Source organism: Chionomys nivalis, chromosome 7, assembly GCF_950005125.1.
Source record: "Chionomys nivalis chromosome 7, mChiNiv1.1, whole genome shotgun sequence".
Lineage (NCBI taxonomy): Eukaryota > Metazoa > Chordata > Mammalia > Rodentia > Cricetidae > Chionomys > Chionomys nivalis.
Window position 1 is genome coordinate 29327279 of NC_080092.1, and position 19575 is coordinate 29346853.

General features: G+C 44.6%; 1 protein-coding gene across 2 annotated transcripts in view; it reads left to right on the top strand.

Moving 5' to 3' along the window:
• Positions 1 to 338: 338 nt before the first annotated feature.
• The window catches only part of LOC130878288 (T-cell immunoglobulin and mucin domain-containing protein 4-like), a 28280-nt gene continuing 9043 nt past the window's right edge, over positions 339 to 19575 (top strand). The window contains exons 1-5 of one of the 2 annotated variants that reach the window (XM_057776174.1): positions 339 to 406; positions 4105 to 4446; positions 6233 to 6499; positions 8162 to 8245; positions 8589 to 8630. In XM_057776174.1, coding sequence (XP_057632157.1) covers positions 349 to 406; positions 4105 to 4446; positions 6233 to 6499; positions 8162 to 8245; positions 8589 to 8630 — 793 coding nt within the window. In that variant the 5' untranslated portion in view covers positions 339 to 348. The remainder of the gene's footprint in view (positions 407 to 4104; positions 4447 to 6232; positions 6500 to 8161; positions 8246 to 8588; positions 8631 to 19575) is intronic. The other variant, XM_057776175.1, reaches the window with a different exon arrangement.

A 19575-nucleotide genomic window follows, 5' to 3' on the forward strand; every position in this document is an offset into this window, starting at 1 on the left:
AATGCCAGTTTACCTTCGCTTTGGTCGACACGAGGAACACTGTGGCTTCTGTAGCTGACACGCACATACACACGAGCAGGCACACACAGATGCTCACACGCACACAGGACAAAGGACAGAGAAGCACACTGGCGCCCACACCGTCTCTCCACACATTGTCACACATGCACTGGCCCCCATGTGCTCAGCACATTTGCTCACACATCCCAGATTGAGGGAGGTCATTCAGGATGAGGGAACGGGAAGATTGTCAGGCAGAAAGGGAAGTGAAAGCCCGGTGGCCCACCCCGTCAGCAGTAATTGTGATATAAGGCATGGGTTCTGACAGACACACAGGCTCCTGTCACAATGCCCAAGGAACTTTTTCTCCTCTCGCTGGTGATAGAGCTCTGGGGTCTTTATCTGAGTAAGTGTTCTGGAGGCTTCCATTGGGGGCCAGGGGAGGGGAGACTGCAGGATAAGGCGGTCCAGTTATGCCTGCCTCCTTCTAGATTTGCCCTTTCAGAAGATGTCTTCCTTGCCTTGGTACACAGGGATGATTTCCCTAGGGACTAATTTGGGCTCTCAGGGGTGTGTTAATCTGTGTCAGGTTAGAAATAACAGTTTAAGCCATGGCATAGAAGAAACAAAATGTCAGATGAGCGGGTGCCAGAAGTCTTATCTGCAGGTGTTACAAAGCGAGAGGCAGGGACTTTGTTCTGCTAAGAGCTTTTTTTTTTTTTTTAATGCTTATTGTCCCCTTTGTTTTCTGGAGATTTTATTTGCTTTCTGTTTTGTTTTGTTTTGTTTTGCTAGCAGTGGGGTTTCAAAATGAGTTCTCTCTCCCTTTTTGTTCTTTCTCACCCCACCCCCTTTGATATTTTTGAGGCAGGGTCTCTTATGTAACTCTACCTCTTCTGGAACTCACTATTTAGACCAAGCTGGCCTTGAACTCACCTGTGTTGTGATTAAAGGCATGCCCCCACCATGCCCGGCCTTGTTTTGGTGTCTTTGAGACAGGATCTCACTATGTAGCCCAGGCTGCTTGGGAGACAGCAATCCTCCTGCTCCATTCTCCAGAGTATTACAGATGTGTGTGGCTGTGCCCAGCTGAGGGGAGGTTTCTTTTCAGCCTGACACTGTTCACAGGCTTTGACTGACACAGATGAACCGCCATTTTGGATGAATATCCTGAGGTGCCCAGCGACCACTCTGCTTAGGCCTATAGCCCTCCCAGTCACAAATGCTGACATCGCGAATATGTCTTGCATCATTCCGCTTTTCCCTCTTTCTCTCATTCTTGATAAGAGGAGGTCAAGCCAGGTCATTGGCAAACTCGAGCCTTTCCTGTTCGCCTGTGGCTCCCAAGCTGCTTTAGGGGTTCCCACTGAGTTCTTATCTTTGGTGTTCTAGACCTGGTCGCCACACAAGTGTTCTCTGCTGCCTCTAGGCCCAGATACTGTGCAGAAAGTGGGTGAGGATGGCTTTGTCACCCGTAACTTGGCACTCGATGCCACGAGTACATAGTCATTGCAAAAGAGATTCACGAAATGAAGGCAGTCTCGGTCACATCTCTTTGAATTTTATACAAGAACTTCTTTCTTACTTACCTACTTATTTACTTATATTTATTTGAGACAGTGTCTAACATTGTAACTCAGATTGGGCTTCAACTTGAGACTCTCCTGCCTTATTCCCTGGAATGCTGGGATAGCAGATAACTGGTCCAAGCAGTTTTTTTGTTGTTGTTATTGTTGTTTGTTTGTTTTTTTGAGACAGGGTTTCTCTGTAGCTCTGGAGCCTGTCCTGAAACTAGCTCTTGTAGCCCAGGCTGGCCTCGAACTCACAGAGATCCACCTGCCTCTGCCTCCCGAGTGCTGGGATTAAAGGCGTGCGCCACCACCGCCCGGCCTCCAAGCAGTTTTTGTTACATATGAAAATTACAGAAAATAAATGGCTGGAGTTTATGTCCTTGTGTCCCGTCTGTGACCGAACAGTGCTTAATGGGCTGCTCCACCGTGGCTTGAAGGAGTCAGGGCCTGGTGAATGGATCTCTCTGTTTGCTTATTTAAAATTTGCTTGATCTTGACGTAGAGTCTTGCTGGGTTACAGGGGCTCCCTCAAGCTTGCAGGCCCCCTGCCTCTTCCTGCTGAATATAGGAATTACAGGTGATTATAGGGATTACACTATGCCTGGTTTATCTATTTATTTTTAATGTGTCTCTACTTAAATGGTCAACGGAGAAGACAGTGACCATTTAGAGTACCCAAGGATCAAAAGTAGATGTGTCAGAAGAGGTGGTCCATGGCATCTTCACTCTGGTAAAACTGAGGTTTGGCTTGGGGAAAGGCTTAAAGGTCACCTTGGAACTCCTTTTGTGGCAAGTATTGTCCTCTGTACCTTGCGATAATGAACCTCAAAACACACACTGTTCGAAAGTGACGTTCACAGTGTCACTCAATGGGGGTTTTTCTACCACATCGAGTTTCTTGCTTCCTTTTTTAGAGTATTTTTTTTATTAGGTGAGTAATATGGAAACTTTTGGGTGAAAACAGAAAAATGGTAAAATGTTTAAATCCCGTTTAACTTTTTGTGCCAAGTTCCAGTCCTTCCCTTTCATCTGGTTACCACAGGCACCAGGCACACATGCAGCGTACTTACATGCAAACAGACAAAATACTTTTACACGTTAAGTAAAAGCACATACAGCTTGTTTTTTGTTTTTAAAAAAAGAAAAGAGGAAATAAGCGAGTCAGAAACCATGACTGCATGCATAAGACCCCCACAGGATCAAGCCAACAAAATCCTAGCATGACTCTTAAGCCCGTCATCAAGTCCCACCCCTAGTAAAGGAGTCGTTGGCAATTGCTGATGGCTAGCGGAGGGGTAGCCCGTGCTTTTCAGGGCTATGGCCCCTGCGAGGCTACCCATGCTCTACCAGGTGACCCTCCATGCATGCACATACTGTCAGCACTAAGTGGACTCACTTAGGTTTTTAAACAAGAGCACATGACCTTAGAAGGGTGTTGGGGGGAAACTGGAAGAGAAAGAATAGACAATAGATTCCATCAAAAATGCATTATATGCAAGAGTAAAATTATTAAGCAAATTTTAAAAAGGAATGAATGGGTTAGGGCCTGCAAGATGGCGCAGTGGGTAAAGGTATATGCCCTAGAGCAGTGGTTCTCAACCTTCTGAAAGCTGTGACCCTTTAAAACAGTTTTTCATGTTGTGGTGATCTCCAACCATAAAATTATTTTATTTCTACTTCATAATTGTAATTTTGCTGTTATTATGAATCATAAATGTAAATATATGATATGCAGGATATCTGATATGGGACCCCCCCCCCCAAAGAGGTTGTGACCTACAGGTTAAGAAACACTGCCCTAAAGCCTAAAGACCTCTGTTCAATCCCCAGAAGTGGTGTGAACGTGGAAGGAAAGAACAAATTCACACCCACCCTCCGACCACCAAACATTCATCGTGGTATACATACAACTCTCCCCCCACACACTAATGAGATTTAAAGACAGTGAAGAAGTGCATATCCATGAACTGTCCCCAACTTCATAGAATCTAGCCGCAGCCAGATGCTACACAGTGAGCAAATCCCGCCTCCATTTCTGAACATGGAGAGGGATAGCGGAGTCTACCTCAGCAGCTTTCTTTCCTGTCAGAATTCTGTCTGGCCTGGGTAACTCTTTTGAAACATTCAATCAGCAGCATACAATTATCTACTTAGTGAGATGCCGGGGGGGGGGGGGGGGGGGCAGGCACAGTTTTGGGGTGGCTTTAGGTGAAGTATGTGAGCATGATTATAGGGTCTGGCCTCTTCATTTGGGAGTTGACTTACTCAGTGGTACATGAGAGCAGAGCGTTTAAACCCAGGAAAAGGGTCTTGCTGTGGAGCTGTGTTTAGAGATTCCTGACCACCTGTCACTAATTTTGGGATGGAAGCTTGTGGACTTAGGTGCCGGGGAGAATAGGCAAGCGTGTCGACATTGTGCTAAAGGAACTCGGGACTTTCCCTCGTCTTCCTGGAAGCCTCTGTTTGTACACAAATGGTAAAGTGTATTCGACAGATTTTCATCTGCGTAACAGCTTTCTCATTTTCTCCATAGCACCTGCTGCCTCACAGGATACAATAATAGGGGCTTTGGGCCAGTCGGTGACTTTGCCTTGTCACCACCCATCCTGGTCCCGGCACCGCAACAGCATGTGCTGGGGCAAAGGCGCATGTCCCAACTCCAAGTGCAACGAAGAGCTTCTCCACACAGATGGAGCAAAAGTGACCTCCAGGAAGTCGGTTAAATACTCACTTCGGGGGATTGTCTGGCGGGGCGATGTGTCCTTGACCATCACAAACACCAATCAAGGTGACAGTGGCATGTACTGCTGCCGTATAGAGGTGCCTGGCTGGTTCAACGACATCAAGAAGACTGTGCGCCTGGAGCTGAGGAGAGGTGAGGAAAGAATGGCGGTCAACTTTGAGGAAGAGTTCCGTGGTTTGTGGTAACAGATTCATTCCGTGGGTGCTGGTGGCAAGTAGTGCTGACTTGAGCAGTGGAGGGGAAGGCTGGGTTTCACTCGGTGAGCCGCAGAATGTGTGCCGGGGAACCCACATACTAGTCCCAGCCAGGACAGCCGCAGAAAGGAATGAGGGGATCCAGCCGATAAACGGAAGAGTTAGACGGAAGAAGGAAGGTGCTGTCTATCCGGGGGCCTTTTGTCACCTTACAGAAATTTGGCCCAGTGTTTTTGGGCATCTCAATCATAATTTTTTTCATATTCACTGATTTCCAAGTAATAAGAAAAAAATTACACTGCGAACTGAGTAATATCCATAGATCAGTTTTAGCCTATAAGCAAATGATTTGTGATCCCTGGCAGAGGGAGAAGGGCATGGCAGTGGGCACCACCCCTGACTGATCTCATGCCCTCTTTTTGTCCATTGCAATCAGACACTTTGGGTAGAGTCTGGGATGAGAAAATACTGTTAAAGATTGGGGCTGTGCAGAACAGGCAACAAGGAACTTACGGCTGAAGGATGTGGCCAATAGACACCTTTAGGTCACGGGTGGCTGTGTTCTTAGTCTGCTCAGATGGCTCTCATATGTGCTAAATTTGGAACTGGATAATTTTAATCAGTGAACTCCCAGGCATAATTGCATATGTTAATCTCATAGCAACTTTGTGATTTCAAAAAAGCGGGAAGAGAAGGTGACTGATGCTGACTTAGCCCAACAGAAGTCATGTCTCTATTTACACAGCATCTTAACTAGTTGCTAGTTTATAAAATGTTGTCAACCGCAGTACTCTGCAGGGTCAACTCCAAGTTGAGTGGAACAAATGGTAACTTTTTGCTTCATTAAAACCTATAGGAATTTGGCATATTTGGAGAGGGTAAGAGCCATACAGTGTACTGCAAATAATGAACCCAAAATCTATGTTAACGAAGCAAGAGAGGTTGGCACAAACTAATCTTTACCATATAGCGAAGTCTACATTCTCACCCAAAGCTGAGTACCTAGGGCTCACTTTGTTTATGGTTGAGATAGAATCTCACTATGACCTTGAACTGGAGAGCCCCCTTCCTTAGGCTTCCAAGGGTTAGGACTGCGGGTGTGCTCTGTGACTCCTGACTGTGGCCTCATTTTTATGCATTGATTCATTTGTACAATACCAGACACTATGATAGGTATCCAATTCATGGCGGAGAACAGAATACAGGCCTGGTTTCCTTGTGCTGATTGTTTGGTGGGAGAAGCAGACATTAAGTAATGATAAATGTGTGATTACAAAAATACAATAGATGTCATTGTGATCAAGTACTAGGGCAAATGGCAGGGATATTACTTCATAAAAGAGAGCTTGTAGCTGAGGTACATGTTGCTTTCTGCTAGCAACATTTGATTGGAAGGACAGAAGCACAGGTGGCACCTTGTAGGGAAATAAGCAGGCCTAAGTGTTTTTTGTTTTGTTTTGATCTTTTAAAATCTGATAGACAAGAACCGCTGATGGGTTTTAAGCAGGTCATAGGCATGCGGAGATTTTATGATTTCTGTATCCAGAGTGTGACAGATAGACCAGAAAGGACAGAAATGTAGGCAAGAACCTCAGCTGCAGCAGAAGGGCCAGGCCAGTGGATTAAGAGAGGCTAGCAGAAGTGGAAAGATCTCAGGTGGTATTTGCGGTGATTCCTAGTCCCCATTTCTACTTGGTGCCAGATGCATCTTCTCTTGCTTACAGCCCCAACAACCCCAAGACCAACAACAACCTCTCGCCCAACCACCACCCCTTATGTGACCACCACCACCACCACCACAGAAAAGCTTCCGACAACAGTCATGACCACACCCGAGCCCACAGCTGCAACCCCACCTCAGACACTGGCCACCACTGTCCTCACAACGGTAGTCACCACATGCCCCTCAACAATACTCAGCTCCTCTTCGCCAGAAACCACAAGGTTTGCAACCCCTGAGATCTTCACCGAGGGGTCTGCCTTCCCTGCAGGTGAGAATTGTCCATTCTTTCTTCTCTGCTGGTCAGACATATTGTTGTTTCCTTGGAACGAATTCTTCTCCAGTAAGCAACCTGGTGACCGGGCACGTGCGCTCATGTGTGTGTGTTTCTTTTCCTTTATATTTGTGCAAAGTCAGCATTTTGGGTTCTCCACTTGACCTCTGAGGAGTTTTGCAGAATCTGCATGTTGAAGGTTATCCCGGGTCAAACTCTAGTCAGTGTTGGCCCTATCCTCACAGGGACAAAAATCTCTGTCTGAGTGTTTAGGATGTAAGATGGATAATTTGTGGCCTTAAAATTTGTAAGAGGAGGGGGCTCATGATGCCCACCCCTTCCCAGCTCCTGGTTGCTGGGGAAAAAAAACTTTCTTCAGTAGTGTAGCCGCCAGTAGACTGACCATGCTCCTGTAAACAACTCTGCAGTGGATCACACACACACACACACACACACTCACACACACACACATACAGAGAGAGAGAGAGAGAGAGGGAAGAGAAGAGGAGGGGGATCAACAAGATTGGGAAGGAGACAGGACAGTAATGGGGTGAGTATAGTGAAAATATATGCACATAGCAAAATGGAATAAATCCATTATGTGTAATTAAAATATGCCAATAAAACCTTTTTAAAAAGAATGTAAGATATATCCCTTAACAGAAATCAGCTATATACTTGTTTCTTTACTTCTTTCTATTTGTTCTGAATTTTTCCTGACCCTGAATCTTGTAACTCTGGGTGACCTACTCCAAGGCTGGGGGGCTTGTCAAAGCTCCCACCATGCTTCTGATGATGAAGTAAAAATATCAGAAGTCATTGTGAGGTAGCTTGGCAGCTTTTCCAGGCAATCCAGCTGTCTGTCCCTCGAAGGCCTGGATAAGTCAGACAGCTTTCCAATACTGAGTTGGTTCATTCTATTATATTCCGAGTAGTCACTAAAATCCTTGAATTTTTTTTTTGTTTTGTTTTTTGTTTTTCGAGACAGGGTTTCTCTGTCTTTTTTTTTTTTTTAAAGATTTTATTTATTTATTATGTATACAACATTTTGCCTCCATGTATTCCTGTTTGCCAGAAGAGGGCGCCAGATCTCATTACAGATGGTTGTGATCCACCATGTGGTTGCTGGGAATTGAACTCAAGACCTCTGGAAGAGCAGCCAGGGCTCTTAACCACTGAGCCATCTCTCCAGCCCCTTGAATTCTTAACTAATCAAAATTCTGTGTATTTTTTGTTCCTTTCCCTAGACCCAGGGTCTCTCACTGAACCTGGGCTCACAGTTTCAGCAGCAATACCTAGGAAGCATGCTCTGGGTGGGGATCTGGCTGTTTCTGCCTCCCCTGCTGTTCCAGGCACATACCGCTATGGCCAGCTTTTTACATGAATGCCAGGAATTCGAACTCAGGTCCTTGTGCTTGAACGGCAAATGCTTTATATTGCCTGAGCCATTTCCCCAGCTTTAAAATAATATTTCAAGACAAAAATTATAATCTTTTTTTAAATTCTAAAAGTTTCATCCACTTATTGAGAAAAACTGGAAATGTATCAATAATAACAAAGATGATAATAAAAATTGCCCTGAATCCCATCACCCACTACAATGTTGATAATGTTATCATTTTTTTTTTAGCAGTTAAAAAAAAATCTTTTGTCCCCCAGAACCAGAAACCATTTCTTCATCCAACCACTCTCAAAGAAGCGTGGAGACCACGGCTGCAGACCCAGCCTTACTCATACCCACAGGTATGCAGGCAAAACCTACTGCGTGGAGCTTCCCCTTGCACCTCGGGCAGGGGAGATGCAAACAGAATAAAAGTGACCCAGAGATGACCCCAGTTTTTGTGCCAGGATATCCTCCCAGGGCATGTTGACATCAGGGCAGTGTATGTGGTTGGTTCCTTCCAGGGCAGTGTTTGTGGTTGGTTTCTTCCGGTAGCTTGGAGGGAGGAGGATAGCAGAACAGGGAGGAGGGATAGCACCCTCTTTGATTAACGGAGTTTGGGGGCCCACATATGACAGCTCTGTCATATTTACTATTACACATCTGGCTGGAAGCTAGGAGAACTTTGTTCTTTGTTTTTCCAAGGGTCCAAAGATTGGATTCTCCCATCAACTTCACAGAAAACGGGTGAGTTCTAGACTTCTCAGCACTGAGGTCAGGGAGGTCTCTCTGCTCTTTGAGTGGCTTGGGTCTGGCCTTGGGAAGTCTCTGGTGTCTGTCTGGGGCTCTTGGAATCAGCTCTTTTGGTTCTGTTGTGGTTGTCTCCCACATCCTGCAGTTAGACTGGAGGAAAATGAAACATTCTTACCTTCTGCTTTCTCAGGACCCTCTCTTGGGGCCTTTCCGTTTTCCCTGCAACTTCTGACTTGGAACTAGGATAGTAGTAAACAAACCACATTTCCATTTGTCCACCCGTTATTTATTTAAACCATACATACAGACACTATGGCAGTGTGCTTTTGTGAGAGGGTCATAAAACGATGGGAAACAAAATTCTCTTATACATTTTATGCTTAATCCCAACCCCTTTTCCTGACACAGTCTGTATTACTAGTTGGAACATTCTAGATAATTTTGTACTATTGTCTTATTTATATGTGTATTTTTTCCCATTGAGAGTAACCTTATAAAATTTATCTCCAGTATGGATGTTGTAAACTTTAGGGTCTTTGAGATATACAGGCTTGTTGTTTGTAACTGGCACAAATTCCGTTATTTGAGTTCTCTTTGTTGTTCCTTTGTTTTAAATTTTTGTTTCCCACAAAGCCCTGCTAAGTGACCATCCGGTAAACAAAGAACTAACCTAGGACAAAAACTGTACATTCCTATACTCTATACATTTATTTTAAGCTTTTGTTTATTTGCTATTATTATGTGTAAATAGTGATGTTTGTGCCACATCATGCGTATGAAAGCCAGAGACAAGGATGTGGCGTCATTTCTCTTCTTCCATATTTATCTGGGTCCTGGGGATGGGGGGGTTGCACTCATCAAGTTTGTGCTGCAAAGGCTTTTACTCCCTAAGCCTTCTCACTGACCCACAGGATACACTTAAAGAAAAGATTTATATTGGTTTACATGTATGTATTTGTGTTTGTGCGAGTGAATGCCACTCGTGGATGGGTGCTCAGGGAGAAACTGGGTGACTTGAAGCTGCGATTTCAGGAGGTTGTAAGCCACCAATGTGGGTGCTGGGAACTGAATTCGAGAGCTCTGGAAAACCAGCAAATGCTCTCAGCTGCTGAGCCATCTCTTTAGCCCTTACAAGATACATTTGTTTGTTTGTTTTGTTTTTTGAGACAAGATTTCTCTGTGTAGCCCTGGCTGTCCTAAAATTCTCTCCCTAGACCAGACCGGCCTTCAACTCACCTGCTTCTGCCTTCCAAGTGCTGGGATCAAAGGTGTTGACCACCACGCCCAAATCTACTGGATACTTTTTAAAAAAGGGCTCTTTATAAGCATTTTCTGTTGGTCAGGACAAGTCTTTTCTGCTCTTTGCTGGTTTCTATACGTTTCTATCACGGACACCTCTCCTTTGCAACGCCACACCAGTTCTGTAACCTGTAAAGCAGCATGCGGCCTTACAGCTTCTTCCTGCCCCCACTTTGTCAACACAGCAGCCGTTGCTCCGTGCACTTCCTCATCTAGTCTTTCTCCTTGTGTGTGTCTTAAAAAAAAAATGCCACACGAAGTCTTTGCATTTGGTTTTCTTTGCTTCATTTGCTCATCAGAGCACTTCCTTTCCCGTTCCGTGGCGAGATCCGCTTTGTCATGTTAAGTTGCGTGTGCTATTTCTTTACCTGTTGATTGGCATTTCAGTTGCCTCTGTGTTTTAGTATTATAGACAGCAGAACCATGCACTTCCTTCAGCCTGGGTACTTCCTTAAGTATTTATGCAAGTTTTTTTTTTTTTTTTTTTTGGAGAGCTGGTAATGAAGTGGAGATGTTACGTTGAAAAATGTGCACTATTAAATTTAATAGCTATTACAAAATTGTCCTTGGAAGAGGCTGAGGCAATTTGTTTTCCCTCCCACAGATTATCTGCTTCTCCTTATCCTCACTACACTTGAGACAACCATTTGTTCCCCCGAGAACATGTCATCTTGTTCCTCGCTTGTTCTCATTAACGGAGTCAGAGCGTCTTTCTTTGTGTTTATTAGCGAAAACATCTATCCTTCAGCTGTGTGGAGGAGGCAATGTGACATTAGTCTTGGAGGCTCCGAAGACGGGACTGGCGGGGACAGACAGGTCGGAGTGAAGGGGAGACTATGGGTTGTAATGCAGGACTCTAAATCGAGAGAAGCACTGAGGGGGATCTGAGGTTGAGAAGCTCTGACTTGCACCAATGCATGGCAGGGGGTGGGGATTGAAATCTGGACAAGGAGTTGACCACTTGCGGGAGACTGACTGTCAAGATTCATCATTCTTTCTTCATGGATTAGGGGAAAGGTGGGTGCTCTTTTCCAGTGAAAGAGGATGCAGGAAGGGAAAAAACTTGATGGAGGACAGAGTGTTCACAAAACTATTACCTTTCATTCCATCCAAACATAAAACTAGTTTATAGTGTATTATAAGAGATCAAGATGTTGTCTGATGTTTTCTCTCCTATGCTGTCCCTGGTAATTGTCATTTGACTTCTCTGTGGCCAAATCCCAGTAGACAGAATTCTTGCTGCCATGTCTGTGGGCTACCCTGAGAAAGAGGACCATGTTGTAAGAGAGACTGCTTCCATGTCACATGTCATTATGGAAGAAACTGAGGTTCGGTTAGCATATACTAAGTGCTGGGTCAGCACTAAGATATCTTCCTGGACCCCTTCATTTAGGATCTCTTCGGTAGATATTCAGAGTCCTATATTATCTAAATGTCCTGAGGTCACACAGGTCTCAGGAGCCGTGTCCTGGAAGTCCACTTCTAATAGCTGCCTCTTAGCTGTTGCTTATGTTAGAGTTGAACATGGAGTGTGTGTGGGCTCTCCGAAAGCTCATGTGTCAGGGAGCTGGCTCCCCACTGTTGATGCTATTTCATTTATGCGTGTCCATGTCTGTTGTAATAAGAGCAGTGGGGCTACGTCCCCGGCACCCGGCTGCCCGCATGGCTTTACCCAAAATAATTACACAGAAACTGTATTCTTTTAATCACTGCCTGGCCCATTAGTTCCAGCCTCTTACTGGCTAGCTCTTACATATTGATCTAACCCATTTCTAATATTCTGTGTAGCACCATGAGCTGGCTTACCAGGAAAGATCTTAACCTGCGTCTGTCTGGAGTGGGAGAATCATGGCGACTCCCTGACTCAGCTTCTTTCTCCTAGCATTCTGTTCTGTTTACTCCACCCACCTAAGGGTTGGCCTATCAAATGGGCCTAGGCAGTTTCTTTATTAATTAACCAATGAAAGCAACAGATTAATACAAGACCCACCTCCATCACATGTCCATACATGTATGTGTGTGTGCATGCATGTCATGGGTGTGGGTTCCCACAGAGGCCAAAAGAAGGCATCAGATGCCCTGGAGCTGGAGCAGTTGTAAGCCACCCCACTTCTGCCTCTCAACCCTTTGCCTCTCTGCTTACTCTCTGCAAGAGACGCATAGCTTCAACTGCCACATGAGACTCTCCCAAACTTCTGCACTGCTTCAAATGGTTAGTAATTACAATTCAATTGCAAATACAACCAAATAAAGTGAAAGCTCTGAAGAAGGTTGTTCATAAATTTCCTTTCCCTCTTATATGTAGATATCACGGGCTTCTCCAACCCTTTGTACTTCATAGCAGAAATGTGTGCCACAGTCCCTAGTTATCCCTTCTGTTTATGGATACCTCAGTCCCTTTCTCTAGTTCTCTTCACAGCCTTCTGCATAGCCTCCAGTGTGGGGTACAAAGAGCTCTATGGGACCCTGCTGTCACATGGTTCTATCACCATTTTGTGGTGATTTATTTTCATTTTTAATAATTTCGGATGAATTACTTTCTTTGTCCTTTTCTAAATCACGGGTTCCTCAAAATATAAAATCTAGATGATGGTGGTGCTTATACCGGGGCTCTTAAGGATAGAAATGCAGGAGAAAAGACTAGCGTGTAATTACTGACCCGTAAATGGCAGTCATCATGGAGAAAGACTTTTCCCTTGCTTCTTTACATCTCTGCTACAGCTCTCCCATTCGGGCAAGTGCACAGGGTAGGTAATAAGAGGCCATATACATCAGCTGTTGGCTAACTCAATATTCTTGCTCAGAACATAGATACGTTTTAAATGTATGGTATTTTTCAAACTGCTAATCACACTAAGGGAACAGCAGATGAGGGAAAAAATGACAAGCTCTGGGAGGTTTCCGCAGCTTTTAAAATCTTACAGTAGTAATTCTCTGCCATCAGGGAGAGGGAGGCTTTGAAAGCTGTCACAGCCTCCCTTCTAGACAGCTTTGTAGGCCTTGCAATGTTGGTTTTATGGCTGGAGGTGGGGTGTGCCGTCTTTAGTCCCCTGTTGCCTCTTGGTTGCTTTGTCCTCTTTATATTTCTCAGTTTGTGGAGGTTCCACTTCACAGCTGAGGAGTGGAGATCAATTCATGGCTCAGAAAAGGAGCTGCAGTTCTGTCTTCTAGTCAAGGACCTCTAGATTTATGCAATTTATTTTGTAAGGCAATTTTGCATACACATATCTTCTAGTTCAGTGTTCTCTGATTTCAAAGGGTTTGGTCTTCAGTGGAAGAAGCGTTACCCAGGATGGCACATTCTCTCCTCCATGCTCTTGCTGTGTGGAACATACTAGAACTTGTCCAAGATCAGACAGCTGCGTTAACAGAGAGCTGGGACTTATAGCCACATTTCAGGGCTCTTCATTTTAACTATAGGTCTAAGAACATAAGATTGGGAAGTAGCATAGAAAAGTACTATTCGTAGACTAGTGAAAAATTGATTCCGCTGGGCAGTGGTGGCGCACGCCTTTAATCCCAGTACTAGGAGGCAGAGGCAGGCGGATCTCTGTGAGTTCAAGGCCAGCCTGGTTTACAAGAGCTAGTTTTAGGACAGGCTTCAAAACTACAGAGAAACCAAAATACAACCCAAAAACTTGATCCCAATGAGGGTTGGTCTTTAAAAAAGAAACTTTTAAATGTCTGTCTGTATGTGTGCATATGTGTGAGAATGTGAGCATATAAGTATGTGTGTATGTTCCTGGGGGGGTGTCTGTGCATGAGAAAGCCACACAATCACAGCTCAGATGTCATCTTCAAGTCTACCATCCTCCTCTTTTTCAGACAGAGTCTTTCATTGGCCTGGGATCACCAAAGGAACTAGACTGTTGGCCAGTGAGCCTCAGGGATCCCCCTGCCTCTGCCTCCCAGTGCTGGGTCTATAAGCGCATGTAATCACACATGCTATCATCATATGTGCCTTTTTACACGTGTGCTGGGGATTGAAGGTCCTTGCACTTGGAAGGCAGTGCCTTCCAGACTGATCCCTTCTCCCACCACTTAGGACAGACCTTTGTTCCAGGTCTGGCTGCCATTTGCTCTCAACAGAGCTTTCTTGAAGGCAGGATATTGTATTCATTTCTAATGTTGAAGTTTATTACTCTCTCAGCTCCTAAATGAATCTTTAGACTATTATTATTGTACTATGTCAGAAATGGATGACAGTGTCCTTCCGCAATGTCAGAATTTATTGAATAACAGATTGACAAGATAAATTGGTTCTGTTGGCTGGAATTTGCCAAATGCTCCTGAGTTCCATGATAGCTGGCTGGTTGTCTAAGTCCTTTTATTTTAATTTGAAGTACTAGTATTAGCTCTCAGAACACACATTCCACATCACAGAACAAACGTACGCACATGCATGCACATGTTACAGAATGGTGACAGAAGGGTCAGGGTGATGGGTTGATGGGGCTAGGACCGTAATAACGCTGAACGTCCTGTTTATGAGGTCCAGGGAGGGGGTTGCACTTGTCAAGCCTGGTGTGTTCAGTGAGTTCTCAAGCTTGTTTTCTTTTTCTGGTATGATTTTAATGGGACTAACTTACTTTGCTAAGTTTCGCGTGCAGCACCCCAACCTTTAGCTATTTATTTGTCTGGGTCTCATGAGTTGCCCTGGACGGTTTGTGCTGTTTACATGCACCACACGGTACAGAGTGAGCCTGCAAGATTGAGTCAAATGCCACTGGCAAAGTGCAGTCTCTCAGGGCATGGCACTGGCTGAAAAATACTGTTTTACACAATACAAAGTAACTGAGAGCAGGGCCCAGCTTGATCTCAGTGTGCACCTATCAGCCAGTGAAGTCAACGCAGTGTGGGCTCAGATAGACTGAGAACTGAGGTCGGTCTAGTACAACCGGCAACAGTGAACACTGTTCTGGTAATATGACATTTTTCTTTGCTTGTGAATTTTGCTTGGCTCCACAGGCCAAGTGTGTATGGTGAGCGTGTTTGTGGAAAATATTTCTTCTTTCTCCTTCTCTTACTATGACTTTCTGAGCAAAGCCAGCCAAGCTTCACCTTCCAAAGCAAGCTTCCTTTTTTTTTCATTAGGTCAAAGGATTCTCGAGGAAGGCATGACTAGAGGCAGAATTTTATATCTTCATCTTATACTTCTACATTTGGTTTAGACCCATGAAAATAGGTAAAATTATCTAGAGTTCCCACTCTGTAAACGACAAAGGGTATGTTAAAATGAGTAATTTGGGACTGAGGTTGTAGCTCAATTGGTAGAATGTTTGACTAGCATGCACAAAACCCTGGACTCAGTCTCCACCTCCACATCAGCTAGACATTGGGATTCATTCTTCAAATCTCAACACTTGGGGAGTTGGGACAGGAGGAAGTTCAGGTATTCCTCAGTTACATAGTGAGTTCAAGGCCATCCTGAGAGATATGAGACCCTGTCTTAAAGCAAAGCAACTAATGATCATGGTCACTTTAGTCAAAGGTGTCGCACGCTTTGAGGGTGCAGACAGGCTTACGTATCAATAGCCACCATCCACTGTGTTTTGATTTTGTTGCTGTTGTTTTTGTTTTTCTAGAAAGAGTAAGTAAAGGTACAGTGCAGGCTGAGAGCATTTGCTGCTCTTCCAGAGGACCCAGCACCTACATTGAGCAGTTCACAATTGCCAGATGACCTTTCAGGGATGACTTGGGCTGGACTGAGACCAGGGTGGGGGGCAGTGTCAGGGACCACATGTGAACATAGTTAAGCTTATTTCTTGCCTTGGATTAAAACCATAACTTTATGATCCTGATGATGGACTCAAGATGGGGGGAGTCATTGGATCTCTTTCAGTGTCCCCAAATGTGGCTGCATTTTCTGCTTCTTGCTATTAATTTGGCTCTCAAAATTGGCTTCTGAGGGAGGGCACAAGAACTGAACCTGGCTTGGTGAGGCACAGGTTGTGACCCACAAGTTCAGGAACACTGACTCTGATCTCCTCTCTGGAGCCCACTCAAGTTTTGGCAACTTTCTCTCTATCCCCTTAGCTAGCTTTTCTTCTCTCCCAAATGTTATTCCCTTGACATGAGAGAGGAAGAGGGAGTCTTCTTCTTACCTTCCTTCATCCTTCTCTTCAACTCCAGCCAACCCTTCATCTCACAATATCTGTAGGTGAGCCAACAGGACCTTCATTGAGTTCTACCTCTATCTCATGTGCAAGATAGTAAAACGTTTAAAAGTCTAGGTTCAAAGAATAAAAGAGGCCTATGTGTCAAGCTCTGATGAATTTCTTTGTCTTTCCAAACCATTTCTTCTATATAGTGGACAGAACAATCAAATCTTCCCTGTGGTTTTAGACAATACAATGCCTTACCATGCGTGAGAGCCCTGAGTACAGCTCTCACATATAGTAAGTACTTGATAAGTGTCTTTTATTAGCACCAGCGTTCACAATTACATCTCAGCCTTGAACTATGCCTTAGGAGACAATACACAAGAAAGAATTGGCTCTTGCTCAGTACTTTCCCTGTGAATCATCACCATAATTATTTTGATGAGAAAAACGGGTCAATGATGAAAGGCACACATCCCTGCCCACAGCTGAGTCATTTGACACCAAACGAAAAAGCTCATGTACAACAGAAAAAACAAATGGGAGAAAACTTTGGCCCACGGTTATGTGGTACCAGATTGGTATCTAAGGTAAAAGGAACTCAAACAAAGCAGAGTTGCTGACCTCACCAACAGCATGTAAGTGCTCTTCTTCCCTTGACTCCCCAACACCTCCTTTCCCTCATCTCTTGGATCCCAGCTGGAGAGAGGTAAGATTTCACTGGGTCTGGATCTGTGTTTCCCTGAATAGGATTGAACATTCCCCATACTCGTTGAAATGTGTACATTCTCCTTTAAGAGGCTCATCCACAGATCATCTTACATTTGCTATTGAGTTGCTTGAGTTCCCTTTACCTTAGATACGAATCTATCCTCACATAATAGTGGGAGGAAGTTTTCTCCCATTTATTTTCTTTGTTGTACAGAAGCTTTTTTTTAGTTTGGTCTTAAGTTTTTCTTTTTCTGCTTTTGTGACATGTGCAGTGGGGGCCAAAACATCTTTATCCCAAAGTATTTCCCTTGTATTTTCTTCTAGTAATTTTATATCTTACATTTCAATCTTTAATGTAATGTGTTTTGGCATTTGTGTACAATGATAGGCAGGAAAGGTTCTAATTATGAAAATCATATCTTGAGATTCTAGTGGATATTTTCCTGGAGGAGGGGCACTCTTCAACCCACTACCAGTCCCCTCTTGCAAAATTACTTTCTTAGCAAGTTCTGGAGGTCTCCTGTTCTGCGGCACCTATATGGAGCTCAGGGCCTTCAGGCCCTGAAGGTCTGGGAACAGGTCGTATGGAATCCAGCAGTATTGGTGGGTCTAACTGCATAAACTGAAGATGTGACTGCTCCATGGTGTGGTTAAGGGGAAGGTTTTCATTGTAGACATGAGAGGGAGAACAACCAGAGGCATCTGGAAGAGTCCAGAGCAGACAGAGAAAGTAGTAGTTGGAACATAGCTATCATAGTAGACCTGGCTATGAGAGAAGCAGGAGCAGAGCAGAAAGACAGAGAGAGGAAAAGAGACTGGGGAGAGAGAGAGAGATTGAGAGATTGATTCATGGGGTTAAAAGGAGAACGAGTAACTGGGACTGGGTTGGGGAGTGGGAGCCCTGGGAAGGTGGGAGTTTAGGGTAGAGAAGGTGATAAGAAGACCTAGGATGCTAGCGTGGACTTTGAAATGTGTAATTCTTAGCTGCGACACTGAGGAGACCAGCGTGCACGTAGGTGTGCCAGCAGGCACCACAGCTAGCCATTTGTCCCTCCTGTAGTTTGGAATTGGAGAAATGGAGTTTCCTTTGGACCTGACGCCAGCTCCATCCCAGAGGGTTGGTATGGCTACATTTCACAGGGAAGAAAGTAACCACTGATCTGTATTCTGTTGCTGTTTCATGCACAACACGGTGGCCTTAGGAGTATGGCCCATGTAACCTCTCACATTTTATGAAACTGTGTGTGTGTGTGTGTGTGTGTGTGTGTTAGGGGTTCTGTTTGGCATCATACCCCAGCGTTGATGTTTGCAAAGTGTCTCTTATGTTAGACCGTTCCAATTTAAAACAGATTAGCTCTGATAAAACCGACCCAGCCTGGCTTTCCGTGTGATGGCCTCAATTTCAAGCTGATCCATCATGAATGATTACAGTACAATAGGGTTTGGCAGAACAAAGGTTGGAGTTTTGAATTCTTACCTGCAATTTCCAGCCGTGGGAGAGAAGAACAGAAAACAAACGGCAAGGGGAGGAAAACACACAGACTTTCCTCCTTGCATTTTTATGCTCCCTGGAATTCAACAACCCAGTTTCCCCCAAGAACAAATAAGCTCTCTGATACCAATTATGAGTGATACAAAACTTTCTCCCCTGGTGTCGAGTGCTAGAAAGCTTGGGAGAAAATACAAGGGATCGATTTCAGTGACTTTTAGGTTGAATACTTTAATGCTCAGGGCCCCCTTCCACGTGTTCTTTGTACATGTGTGTGACTACATGGGTGTAACACCTGTGCATTCATACACATGGGATCAAAGCAGGATGACGGACGGCTGTTATTCTGTTGCTCCCCACCTTAGTTCCTTGAGACAGCAGCCCTCACTGAACAGAAAGCCCCCTGCGTCTGCCAGCTGCCCGGTTGGTCAACTAGCTCTACGATCTACCTGTCTATACCACTCCTCCAATCCTAGGGGTTACAGATATGCTTGGAGATTTGAACTCAGATCCTCAGGCTTGCGGAGTGAGTGTCCCTACCCACTCAGCCATCTCACTAGCTCTCTGGATTTTTACGTGCTGTTTTTATTATATAGTCTTACTGCGTTCTTCTTGGATGCTCTTCTCTGCTCTGGCTTCTGCACAGCTTTTACTCTTTAGTCTTTCTTGTTGGTCTTTCTGTTTCTTTGCCTTTTTTCCTCCTCTTCCACCTCCCCAGCTCACCTCCTAAGCCTGATATTTCTCAGGATTTCCCCCCTTTCTCATGGGATGTACATTCTGAAGACTTGAACTGCCTGCTGGATACTGAAGATTCCCCAAGAGTACAGTATCTCTGGCTGTACCCCTTTTACAAAATTGACTCAAATTCAAATAGATCAGTTGTTTAATGGCATAGACAAGGTGTGTGTGTCCCACTGGTATAGTAAACACAGTGATTCTGACTGTGTCTCATAACCTGTCTCCCTGAGAAAGCTACCCCTGTCCTTTCCTCTTCAGAGTCTTCATCAGTAGGCAGCTGGTGGTCCTGTGTCTCCTGTGGAAATTTGGAATTACTTAAGGCTCTTGTTTTTCTGTAGCCCACATTTAAGGTCCGTATTCTATTTTTCTTATTCCCCCCATCAAATGTTTCTGCAACCTGTCTCTTACTTTCTCAATCTACCAGCACAGGACTTCAGATCCAGAATCAGATGAGGTTCCTCTGGGCTGTGCCCTTGTCCTGATTAGGCCCCATTCAGCACAAACATTGCTGTCACTTTTAATGGCCTGAGAACCCAGTGGAATCTTAGCATGTTAAAATAAAGCCCTCCACAGCCTGGTCCCACACATTAGGTGACCTTTG